The sequence below is a fragment of the Octodon degus genome, unplaced genomic scaffold (genome assembly GCF_000260255.1).
Source record: "Octodon degus isolate 3935 unplaced genomic scaffold, OctDeg1.0 scaffold00022, whole genome shotgun sequence".
Lineage (NCBI taxonomy): Eukaryota > Metazoa > Chordata > Mammalia > Rodentia > Octodontidae > Octodon > Octodon degus.
The window spans coordinates 14,940,355-14,953,455 of NW_004524598.1; the positions used below are offsets into that span (position 1 = coordinate 14,940,355).

General features: G+C 43.7%; 1 protein-coding gene across 3 annotated transcripts in view; it reads right to left on the reverse strand.

Annotated features, from left to right (window-relative positions):
• Positions 1-591: 591 nt before the first annotated feature.
• Mrap2 (melanocortin 2 receptor accessory protein 2) overlaps positions 592-13,101 on the reverse strand; it is a 47,265-nt gene continuing 34,755 nt past the window's right edge. Inside the window, exons 1-3 of one of the 3 annotated variants that reach the window (XM_023711994.1) lie at positions 4,480-4,543; positions 4,231-4,372; positions 592-1,970 (exon numbers count right to left, since the gene is read on the reverse strand). In XM_023711994.1, the coding sequence (XP_023567762.1) occupies positions 1,577-1,939 (363 nt within the window). In that variant the 5' untranslated portion in view covers positions 1,940-1,970; positions 4,231-4,372; positions 4,480-4,543 and the 3' untranslated portion in view covers positions 592-1,576. Of the gene's footprint in view, positions 1,971-4,230; positions 4,373-4,479; positions 4,551-13,101 lie in introns of those variants that run through there. The other 2 variants (XM_023711993.1, XM_004628250.2) reach the window with 2 other exon arrangements.

Sequence of the window (13,101 nt, forward strand, 5' to 3'; positions counted from 1 at the left end):
TCGCTCTGGTTGTTGCACTTGCCTAAGCAGGCGCTTTAGTCCACTGAGCTATGTGGCCAGCCCTATAAGAATTTGCTGTAGTGGTTTTGTTGTTGCTGTTGTTTGTTTCTGGTATGCATTGGATCTTGAACCCAGAGAACACTGAGTTATACCCCTGCCCTTTTCAGTTTGAGACAGGCAGGGCCTTGCTCTATTGCTGAGGCAGGCCTGGTGATCCGCCCTTCACAGCTCTCTAGGTAGCTGAGACTGTACCGACCATTACACCCTGTTAAATAGTTCTCATCACACTAGGTATCCATGCTTTGTTCTACTGTTTTGAATTTTAAAAAATTCACTTTCCTTAAAAGATATTATAGGAAAGGATTTTATTGTGGTGGAATAATTCCTAAATAAAATCTCAGGCATGAGATTGATTGTGAAAACCAGGATCCTAGAGACGACAGCACTTCTCACCTGAAAAGTTAGGAGGGACTGCAGACATGAGCTTGTTTTTTAAAAAATTAAATTTGGATTCTGAAAATAAAGAACCAGAGAAAATTCCTGCGCAGTCATACATATGTATATATTTATTTTGTAGCTTAAGCAGATAGGTGGTAAACAAATTCATAATGCGATTGCCTGCCCCTGATTAGCAGCTTGGCATGCATACAGCTATGTGTACAACTCCAAGTTGGTTCCCATTCCAGTGTGCAGGTTTGATTCCTTCATGAAATCCACACTCATAATGGAAGGCCACCCTGAGAATCCTTGAGTGTGGTATGCCAATGCCACCAACCACCTCAGCTCAAAGCCACATGACCATCACCTGCACATGGCGAATCCTGCTTTCCTTGTTCTGAAGTCAGTGGCACAGCAGTGTGACACTGATACACCAACACAAAGACAGGCAGAAGACCCATTCAGATGCCAACTTTCCCTACATTTCTTGGGGACAGAAGTGCCACGTGGCATACCATGGATTGGTACTCACTGTGGGATAGACAGGCTGGAGCATGGGGATTAGAGAACCTCTAGAGAACTGTTTCAGCAAAGCCCAGCAGAAATGTTTACCACGACGACCGTATGGTCCTGGGTGCATAAAGATCTCCTCACTAAAGCATGGCTTGATGAAGGACTGCATTGAAGGTACAGAGATTGGGGGACCCTTCTTTCTACTGCTTTATGTCTGTCGCAGCTTGCCTTGGCTGCAAAGTCATCCATTCACCAAGCACTAGTACCAGGAGAGATTGCCCACTCTAGTCATCACTGACCACTAAAACTATTGCAGCCCAGAGAGGCCAAGCAGTTTGCTCAAGGTACAGAGTGAGGGCGGCAGGGCCAGATTAGAATGCATACATTAATCCTCATCCAAGAGTGCTGTGCTATTTGCACAAATTTTCCACAAGGAGGATGAGATAGTGCAAATACTTAAAAGAAAAAACAGTGTGTTAAAAGTCAAACAAAGGACAACAAACCCAACAATGAGAACCCGCAGCCATATTCCAGGGAAGGCTCTCCTCTCTGTCTCTCTCACACATGCACACATTTGGGGAATAAAGACAGAACCTACATCTTTGGAAAGACGCAGAGATGTTTCTTAGTCCAGGTCTTTATGGGAGGTTTGGGAAACTGGCTTATTTTCTAGAACAATAGGTGGTTCTGAAATCAGAAGATCGTCCTCCCCAAATGAGTTCTGGTCCGTGTTCACAAAGTTGGGGATGTCAAACTTCATCAGCCTGTTCAGCTCCTTTGCCTCTGCCCTCTCACTGCCTCTGCGGGCTTCCAGGAGCTGCGCGTTGCTGTCCACAGCCGTGGTCTGGTGACAAGCCACGGCCTTGTCCAGGCGCTCCACTTCATTGATGTAGCAGTGAAAGAGAGATCTAGATTCTTCAGTGCCCTGGCGGGAAAACACTTTGTCTGGCTCCAGCGGTTTCCCAAAGTCTGACACAAAGCTGTTCATTCGGAATCTCTTCTCTGAGGACTCGACATTGCTGGCAGGAAATGAAAATAAAAGATTGTGGTTTATTCTCCTGCAGGGACACAGTTTTTTAGTTGTTTTGTTTTTGCACAAAGGATGGCCAGCATATTTCCACTAATCCCCTACTGAGCAATCTTTTCAAACAGGCAGAAAAACAACAGAAATGAGAGACATCACCTTTGAACATGTACAGATAAACTCATGACTAATGCCTCAGATACGAGCTCCTGTATTAGCCTAAAGACACTTTGCGGAACAATCCTTCAATGCTGTGCTTGTACGTGGGTGTATCTTGGTGGGTCCTTAGATCTGCTGCATCAGAAGTACTTGAAATGCAAACTTCTGGCTTCCAGAATCTCAGGCCCTCTGGAAGTAGACTGAGTGACCAGTACTCACACAGAATCCCCAAGAATCTCTAGGGAACTCCAGCCCAGGAACACTGGCGTACATCACACTGGCCTGCACAACAGTAATACACATTATGGGACCATTTGTCTTTTTCTGTCGAAGCAATGTAATATTGTTACAGGTGGCTGAGCTAGATAAAAATATTATAGGCAGTCAGACAGGGCCAGGCCCTCAAGGAGACAGTATGGAAGACAAGATGACTTGGCAACTTTGGGATAGACAGACCCCTGCTGTGGGCCGGACCCCAAGACCAAAGAGTAAACATGCAGCCACATACCTCCCTAAAGATAGGCATCCAGGATTGAGATGCTAAATGAGTCCCTTGCTTTAAGGACACCTGGAAGTCACTAACTCGGTCTCCCACAGGAAAAGCCCCTGTTCTGTATTCATGCCTGCCAGGCCCACTGCTATGTGACTGGCTTCTCCATTTGGTCTTAGATTTAATCAGTTTTACCTGAGCAACTGTGCTTGTAATCTCATTGGTTGACCATAGTTTTGTCCCACCTCATGCCCACCTAAGCAAGTTTCCCTGTTCTCTCTCTACCTTAGACCCACCTTATCGTATGGTTTTACTCTATAAAAAACCCTGGAAGACACAGCTTCCAGGGCACACGGCTCAGGTCCTCCTCTGTCCCTCTCTCAGGCAGGAGCTTTCTTTCCCCCAGTAAATATATTCTGCTCTTAACCTCTGTTGTTCCTAAAATTCATTCTTCAGTTTTAGAGAACAACAGAACTCGGCCTAGGTATCTTTCCAGTTGGGAGTTTCAATCCCTCTGTATCAATATCTATTTATTTCACTTGATTTTCAAAACTTAGCATTGTGATCACTTAGGATAAGAATTTTTATATCCACATTACAAATATATAAGTTAAGGAATAATCAAATTGCCCCCCTGAGTTGCATGGTCAGTTTTTGAAACTAGTAGGTAAACCCCAAGAGTCTGATTTCTTGTTTCATTTAGTACAAAAAAAAATGAACAGTGAATGTCTGTAATCCCAGCACTTGTGAGGCAGGATTGCCCTGAGTTTGAGTTCAAGGACAGACTCAACTACATAGCAAGACATTGTCTCAAAATAAAAACAAAAACAACCCTCTCCCAGATGAAAACAAATTAGCAGCAAATGGTAGGGAAAGAATGAATGAGTGAATAAAATAACCCAGTATGATAATCACATGAAAGTTAGCATAGATGAGCCCCAGAACCTGATCCCCCATTTCCTTTACCATGAGACTTTATAAAGTGACCCTACAAGAACAAGAATCACATCTACAGGAGTTTTCAAATACAGAACAGAGCCTGCCCTGAACCAGGCTGTGTAGACCATGCTCAATGAATATGGACTCTTCTCGATTCCTGTTCTTAAATCTCTTCTTTCCCCAACACGCAGGACCAAGTGCTTAGCACCAAATTCTTACAGGCATGGGCAATGTCATCCAGATCATCAGCCTCCAAATTATCAAAAGCCACAGTTCAGAGGTCAGCAGTGCTAGGAGATTTGCCACACAGCTCTTGAGGTGTGGAATTCGAGATCGTTGCCTATTATGATTCCCTGGCTAGCACCAGCCATGCAAAGCTCCTTTCAAAGAGGTTGTTGTTGTTAAATAACAGGACTGCTTAGCAAATTTCATTACCCACTAAATAGCTGTGTTATGAAAGTACAAGTTTTACGCAAGAGTACAATTTTCATTCACTATGTCATTTATGTAGAATTCAGAGATAAATTATTTTAAACTCTAAACATGTGCTTTAATGCAAATTTCAGTGGTACTTTTCAGTTCATGACTCCACAACTGTCACTTCACTAGGGTTCAAAAGATGTTTGAGAACAAGGATGAAAGTGCCTGCTTTCCCCCCGAAACTTACATTTAAAGTGTTCAAAAAGAGCATAGTTAAGGTTGTTTGGACCCAAACCGTTCCCAGATTCCAGGGCCAGGGAGCTTTGTGAAACAGGTTTTCTGCTTTTCCTTTCCATTCAAGCACAACAGCAGACCTGAAACCCAGACGTCTCCCATCCTGGGCAAGAGTTTTGTCAGCCGGGGCAGAGCCCAGGCAGCGGACCCAACAGCTCCCCTGGACGCCTCCCCTGCCCCATGTGCGAAACTGCTGCCCTACCTGTTCCTGCTAACTTTGTCTCAGTGATCTCTTGGTGACAACAGTACAATTTGTCACATTTTCTTCCCCCCAAAAGCAGAGAAATGTTTAAAGTTCACCTTTGTACTTTTACCATTTGGTTAAATATTAAATGCTCAGTTCTCTGTCTCTGTCTCCGTCTCTCTCCTCTCTCTGTCTCTGTCTCTCTCTCTCCCCTTCTCCTCCTCTCCCCCCTTCCCTCGGTCCCTCCCCCATCTCCCTCTTTTCCTCCCTCCTTTTCTCCCTTCCTCCCTATTTTTCTTCTTTCCTTCCCATTAATTAGCAAAGGATTTGTACTGTACTTCCTCATATCTGCATTTTCATTTTCCATGGCTCCAGTTACCTGGGGTCTAGTATTAATAGAAAATACCAGACATAATTTTTAAGTTGTAATTGACATTCTAAGTAGCACAATAAAGTCTTATGCAGTCTCACTCTGGGGGACATGATTTATCATCTTTTTTTTTGTGTGGTTGTTATTTATTTTTTTGGTATAGGACTCAAACTAATGACCTTGCCCTTGTCAGGCCAGTGCTTGTGCCACAGAGCTCTATCCCCAGCCCCTGATTTATCATTTCATTTATGCTGTAGATGCTTCTGACCCTGTGGAGGTTGAGAGAGATAGAGTATGTAGTCACATAAGTTTTATTACATTATATTTTTAAAATGTATTATTTTATTAATGTTGCTAATCACATACTATGCCTAATTATATTTTATCATAGATGTATATATAGAAAAAAATATAAAGGGTTCAGTACTGCCTGTGGTTTTAGACAGCTACTGAGGGTCTTGGAACATATCTCTTGTACATAAGGAGGACTACTTTATTAAAAAAATCTATGATCATGAATGCCACTTGCTTCAATTCTGTTATTATTCACTATTCAATTCAGTTACTATATAGCACTACTGGATAAAATTTCTGAGTAAGGTCTTTGAAATACAGAGGTATTAAATACAAAATAAAGTTCAGTAAGCCTTTGTTCACATGTATACCCACGAAACCACCACCCTAATCAGAATATAACACACACACATTATCCTCCAGCCCTTGGTCCTTCCATTCAATCTCTACCACTTCAGGTAACAATCTTTTGATTTTGTATTTCCGCTAATTGATTCTACCTGTTCTTAAATTTCTAGCTGATCGCCACCTCCTACTGGCAATCCATCTTGGTATTTCTCACCAAAGGTTATTTTAGCCTATTATTACTACTATTATTATTTATTTATTTGTATTTTAGGGAAGGATCTACAGGGTGTTCAGGGTCTTCCTACTAGATCAGACTTGTAGTGATTCTCCTGTTTACAGCTTCCCAAGTGCTGAGATTACAGGCACATGCCACCACACCCAGTCTCAATTGCTGTCTCAGCGCACCCCCAGGGGGTGGCGGCACAGTAGGCCAGGGATCGAACCCCCAGCCTCTGCATCAGCTTGCAGGCGCTGTAATCCATTGAGCTATTTGGCAAGCCATAGTTTAGTCTATTCTTGAAATTCACATAAATGGAATCATACTATAAAATCTTTCGTGCCTGACTTCTTTTGCTCCGTATGTTTCTGAGAGTCACTCGTGTTGTTAGATGAAGCAATAGTTTATTTTTCTTCACTGAATAATATTCCACTGTATAAGTACACCAAAATCTATTTTATTTATTCTCTTGTTGAAGGGAATTTGTGTTGTTTCTAAGTTGGAACTGTGCATTAACTGATTTTGCACAAAATACTTAACAGCAGAATTACTGGGTCACTTAGGAGATGTATGTTTCACTATTTTTTTTTCTTCATTAGGTAGGGTCTTGCTGTATAGTTCAACAGCCAGACCTTGAACTTACTTTTAGCCTGGGCTGGCCTCAAACTCATGGCAATCCTTCTGCTTCAGCCTCTCAATTGCTGGAATTACAGGTGTGCATCACCACACCTGCCTATGTGCTTAACTTTTTAAGGAAGTAAAAATGGTTTTCCAAAGTGGCCATACCATTTCACATTCCCACCACAATGTATGAGAATTACAGTTTGCTCCACGCTCTTGGCAACACCTGGCGCTTTCAGTCTTTTCAGTGCTGGTCCTTCCAAGGGGAGTAAAACGGCCTGCCTCGGTGATCACGATGTGCCTCTCTCTGCCGTCTGATACGACAAACAGGCTTCGGTCTTCCGGTGCATCTGTGTCCACGGCCTACTTAGGAACTTAGATTGGGGATGGTGATTTCTAGAAGTTTTATAATACATCTTGAATATAAATCCTTTGTCTGATATACAGTCTGCCAAAAAAAGTAAGTATTAGGAAAAGAAAAGAGGGGCTGGGGAGAAGGTAAGCACAATAAGCGCAAGGGCCTGAGTTCAATCCCAGGTTCTGCAAAAAATAAATGAATAAATTAATAATAATAATAATAATAAATTGTATATGTATTTTAATACTAAATTTATTGAGCCATCATGAGATTAATAATACAAGTTAGCTTTGGCTTCTTCTACAAGAGGTGCCCAAATGGTAGCCATTCACTTCCAAACATTTATTAGTATGGCAAGCTGCAGAAGCGTGTATACATTTTTCAGAAGATTCTGTTTATGGGTTCTGCTGGACTGGATTGATCTAGAATTGGTTACCTGAAGGATATGATTCATGTTGAAATTGGGGCCAAGGTTTGTTTTCCTTGAGTTGATCTACTGGTTCTTATACCAGCATATCTAACTGTTCAAAATAAATTTCCTTTCAATTGACCTTACACACACACACACACACACACACACACAAATCATTGTATTTTTACATTGCTATAATGAAAACTAAAAAATAACTCCACAATAGCATCAACAATTATTGAGGAATAAATTTAGCAAAGTATGTTCAAGACTTGCACACTGGAAAATTTCAAAAACAAAGGGAAATTAGAGAAAGCCTAAGTACATGAAGAAACGGACCAAGCTTGTGGCCTGGAAGACTTTGGGTACAAAATCACATGACCAGAGATGTAAGCTAATGCAGTTTCCTGCTTGTGGGGGCCAAAGCCCTTCAATTTTCATCTTATGTTCATGCTCTACTATAGTCCAATGATTTCTTTTTAAATTGTGTTCAGAGGACCAGCAAGATAGCTCAGCAGACTAAGCGCCTGCTTGGGCAAGCACAGAGACTGGAGTTCAATCCCAGAGCCACATGCCACACTGGCCCTGCCCCTGAGTGCTGAACTGGCCCCTGAGACCAGGCAAGGTGGTGTATGCTTTTAATCCTAGTGCTGGGGAGGCTGAAAACAGGAGGATCACTATGAGTCAGAGATGCTTAGTGAGACTCTGTACCAACTACATTAAAGAAAAAAAAGTGTTCATATTTTATAATTATTATCTACAAGATTATTCTGCAATAAGCTACCTTGCCTTACTGAGGGAGTACATTCTCATGCCTAATGCTTTTTGGGTAAACTCCTTTTCCCTACGCAGCCACCTCCAAAGCAGGAAACCCTCCCTGACTCTCCCAGTCTGGGTTAGGATATTTCTCTATTGGTCTCCTCATTCTGTACTGTGCCCATTTCTTTACTTGTCTGTCACCATCATTAAGATTATGAGTTCCTGAGGACAAGCACTTGTGTTCCTTGTCGATGACCTCAGTATCTAGAATAGCATAGACATATAATAGCTGCTTAATATGCTTTTGTTAAATAAATGAATAAATTATGAAAAGATCATCAACTAAAACAACCCTTGCCTTGATGGAAGACCTCTCCTCCAGCTTCTACAGGTTGGAAATAAGTTCAAGGACATGCCCAACTCAGGCTAAAAGCAAAAGCACATGAACATTAATGGAGATGGTAGATCCTCAGCATAGACCTCAGAATCAGTGATACAGGAGGTCCGACAAATCAATGGTCCCATCTCACTCTTGCATCTATATTTGGCTACACCGACCCTCCATTTCTTCTTCCCATAATACTCCCCAGAACCCCACACTTTGCCATAGAGCTTCTCCTGATGGATCTCGGAGCTCATGGACCAGCAGGCATCTTGTATTTTCCACAGCTGGCCAGGGAGGAGGATGTGGGGACTCCGATGTTGTGGGGCAGCTTCCTGCTGTGTATTGGTGGGAATGGACTTCAGCACGGGGGTGAAAATACTGCCTTTGGGGGCCTCTGGCTTTTTATGTTGCTGCTGTGACACAGTGTCACTACATAGTCCAGGCTGACCTTGAACTCTGTGCCTCAGCCTTCCGAGTGCTGGGATCACAGGTGTGCGCCATCACACCTAGCAAGCCATCTCTAATCTGAAAAGAGCCTGGCCCTGATGCATCACACCTGAGAGTACTCTTAAGCAGTCAACACAGTGAATATTAATAGTAGTCGGTAGACAGCAAGATTGTAATGTCCAGACTGCAGCTGGACATTGCCTTCAGTCTTCAGAAAGGCTTTCCAGTCGTATGGCCCAGTTAGCACTCCACGGAACATCTGTTCGCTTGACAGAGAGCAAAGCACTGGCTGTGGCCTGATCTTCTCAGATTCAGAAACACATGGAAAAATAACCTACAACATTGGTGCAGGTTAGAGAGCTTAAAATCGATCTGCCAACCCATAGCTTTAGCTACCCTGATAAAAATCAACAATCACGAAGCCCCAATCTATTAAATTCCTCTTCAGCTAAGCTTATTTATACTTGAAAGCAAAGGCACAAGCTTCAGGACCTAGAAACTTGAAGGGATAAACGTGGGGCTGCTGACTGAGCCAATGACTGATGGTATGCTACAGCCACCACCCAGAAGGACTATGAAGGATGTTTCTCAGAAAAATTCCCATCAACCAAGAGTTTCAGCACCTTTACTTACTTCTGTGAGGGTCACGCTCATTCCACATTGTGTCACTGTGAAAGTGAGATACAGTGTGTGTGCACGTTTCTCTGCATCTTCCTGGGATTTAAAAACTACACCTGTCTATTCCGCTAGAGCTCCAAACCCAGGGTTTCCCCACCGAGGTGAGACTCTGTAACTCTCATTTTCATTTCAGACTCCAGCTGCTCATGGCTGCATCACTCCAGCCCCAGAATGAAGACCTCGGATGGCTCTGACTCCTGGGCTGCCCCTCTTGCACCTATGGAGCTCTCTGTACCTGGCAGGAGGACCCATCCAGTACCGGAGCACCTGTGCAAGGATCGTCCCAGGTCCCAGGACATGGCGCATGCTCACAAATGTTCGGCAACACTCAGCCCCTTCTGCCTGGTGTTCCCACCTGCTCTCTCCTCTCCTGGGCTTTCCAGTACCTTCTCCCACTGACTCCCTTGCTCTTGCCATAGGTCAGGCTCCTGCTTCACAGATTCCAGGGCCACTGCCCTCACGAAGACTAATTCCTTACCAGAGGATTCTGTCCGCTGACATCCTGCCATGCTTTCCTGACCTTCTGACCTTCTCTTATAGGCTGCATTCTTTCTGCCTCCTCTCAGAGCTGTTTAGGTGTGGGCTTTCTCTCCTGTGTACCCATGTGCAACTTGCTTGCGCTGGTATCCTTTCCAGGGAGTGCTGTAGAGGATGCCAAGTGTTGAACAGTTCTATCTGTGGGCTTTTCCAAAGACCTGATCATTTGAGAGGCCTAACCACCCCATGCTTATCCTTCTGTGAGAGAATGACTGAGAAAGTCAGGGGGAGAGGCTCCACCCATCTCCACCCTCAGAGGGACCACCCATGTAACACTCTTGGTTATTCCCCTAAGGATGTCACAGACTTAAGAGAATATTTACAAACTAATATGTGTGGTTGAGCATAATCTCTGTCTGCCTATTACTGTCACTGCCCACTCATTAAAACTGGTGGGCAAGGGCCATCCAGATAGCTCAGTGGATTAAAGCACCTGCTTAGGTAGATGTAGGGACCTGGGTTCAATCTCCAGCTTGCCGTGCCAGCCCTGCCCCTAGGGTGTGCTGACAGTGGATGTGGTGGCCTGCGCCTGCAATCCCCGTGCTTGGGAGGCTGAAAACAGGTGGATCACTATGAGTCCCATCTGTGTAGTGAGACTCTATAGACTCTGTTCTAAATACATTTTTTGAAAACCCTAAAAATAAAATTGGTGGGCAGACCAGCGTGTGATGAGCCCTTCATTCCTGGGGCATTTAAAAATTGTTCAAGCTAAACAAAGCAAGAGTGTCAGTTTTATGAGAAATTAAAACTATAGCCACTTAGATCATTCCACATGATAAGCCCTAACCTTTCTGCATGGAAATGCCTTTCAGTTACTCTCACTGGTAGTGCTGATTTCGGGGAGGTGTCAGTCTCCATGGGGTGGAGCAGGTTCTACTGGCTTCGAACCACCCTTGGCATACTCATAGGCCAGCAATTGCTGTGCCCGCCAAAAATGCCTCCCACTCGGTGGGAAATTAAGTTAATTCCTGAACAAAGTTTTAATGATTAAACTGGACACACACAGTAGGGTTTCTACTTGTTAACAGCAACAGTGACAACTGGGAAGGACAGCCTTCTTCGGCCAACATTCACCAAGTTTGCCTTTCACCAGCCAGGCCTGGGGCTGTGGTCATTATCAAAGATTTTGAGCCATCTTTTCTTGCTATTAGCTCTAATTGCACATACGCTGCCCTTAGTGAGTGCCGTACTGAGGTAAACTGTGATTCCCATTTTCATAAGGCCATAGCAATTCCTGTATTTGCCCCCACATGAAAAACAGCCCTATTAGGATGAGGAGCACTTAGAAATGTCCATAAAAGGAGAGAAATTAAAGTTGACGTCTGAGGCTTGACACTTAGAAACATCCAAAATACTCAACATAAAAATGTAATTCAAGCTCTTACTGTCACTCTCTCCCTGGTGGATTTATGATAATGGGGCCACAATGCTCGGAGGACACAGTGTTCAGAGCACGCGGCTCCCTAGCTGAGCAGCAGGGGGAATGGCTCTTTATCCTGTCTCTATAAAATGTCAGATGAGAGATTTTTCCCCTTCCACACCTCAGCAAATATTCCACAGAAAAAAATATTTCCCAGCAACGCTGCACCTTAAGCCTAAAAGTTTTTAAGAAAGGTGATGCCGGCTTCACAGTAGTCTTTTTCCCTCTGCCACCTACTGCCCTCATGCTGGGGGTCTCTGAGCTCTTCCCCAGGACACAGAGGACCCCATCCCCCACCATGGTGGTCAACTGGGTGTGGCCAGCTCTGAATCAACCAAACGCAAGAGGAGGCCTGCATTAGTTTGCTGAAGAACAAGTGGCCAGACTGATGTCCCAAGCACTTTCCTCTGTCACATCAACCCAGGAGGCTGAGAGCCGCAGACAGTATGGATCTCAGCAGAAAAGCTTCTGTCTGCCTTCTGCCTACCCTGGCAGGCATGAAGTTAACAGAAGGCTTGACCTGTGTTTTGTCATAGTGTGACTCTCATAAGCTAGGCTATTATACATTCCCTCCCAGTGCCATAGCTTATGCCAGCTCACACTGTGTGCAGAAGCATTTAGAGAGTGGCCTTGAGGCCTCACCCTTATTTTATCAAAAATAAAATAGTTTCTTCTTCTGCCTTGTTAGAAGCACACAGGGTTACCACTGACCACTGTTGTAGGTCTAAGAATCTTTAGATTTGCTGCTGAAAAGAGGGCTTATCTAGTACTAAAACTAAATCACCAATTGAAAAAGTAGGAATACTAGTTTAAGTTACTCAGGGTTACCATAACACAGACCGTTTGGAAGTGAAATAATCAGTGTTCTCCAGAGAAAGAAAGCCAACAAGGTAGGTTTGTTGGTCTGTGTATGTGTGTGGATTTGAAAGAACTGGCTCATGAGATTGTGGAGGCTGACAGGTCCAAATCTATAGAATACGCCCAGGCTGGAGCCCCGGGAAGAGCTGCAGTTTTACTCCACTGCAAGTATTCCTTGTTGCAGGAGATCAGTATTACTCTAGTAAGGCCTTTACCTGGGTAGATAAAGGCCTTTACCACCCACATCAAGGAGGGTAATTTGCTTAACTCACAATATACAGATTTAACTTTATCTTAGAAATCTTCACAGAAATTTCTAAAATAATATCTGCCCAAGTATCTACATACCATGGCCTAGCCAAGTTCCAATTTGTGGTAGGGTATCTCCATCCATAAAATCATGTGCCGCCTATAAATTCTAGCTCAGTAATCCTGCGAAAATCCATTTCTCCTCCTCCTCCTCCTCCTCCCCCTCCTCCCCCTCCCCCACTCCCTCTCCCTCTCCCTCTCTCCCTACAAATGTTTCTGAAGTACCTATAATCTAAGACAAAGGATTCTGTACTCTGGGATAGGACAGAGAACAACTTCTACACAGGTCCTTTGGAGAGCCTTCTATTTGACTCCTTATGGAGAACAAATTGGTCAAGCAATGGCCGTGACTGATCCAGATGGCTGACACTGACGAAAGATCTACAAACTGCAGTACAGAGTTTCAGGCTAAATCCTGAGGGAATTTGACTGAACTTGGCAGATACGAAAGTTACATTTTTTGTTATATTGATCTTGCTTTACCTTGGTCTTAACCATCTAGCAGAAAAGTATGAACACAAGGTATAAAAAGTAAAGCCATATTAATATGCTGAGCTGTAAAAGGCTCAAGTCAACAACTTCTGACATTGCCAGTCCTACAGATAACCCACTACTATTATGGACTAC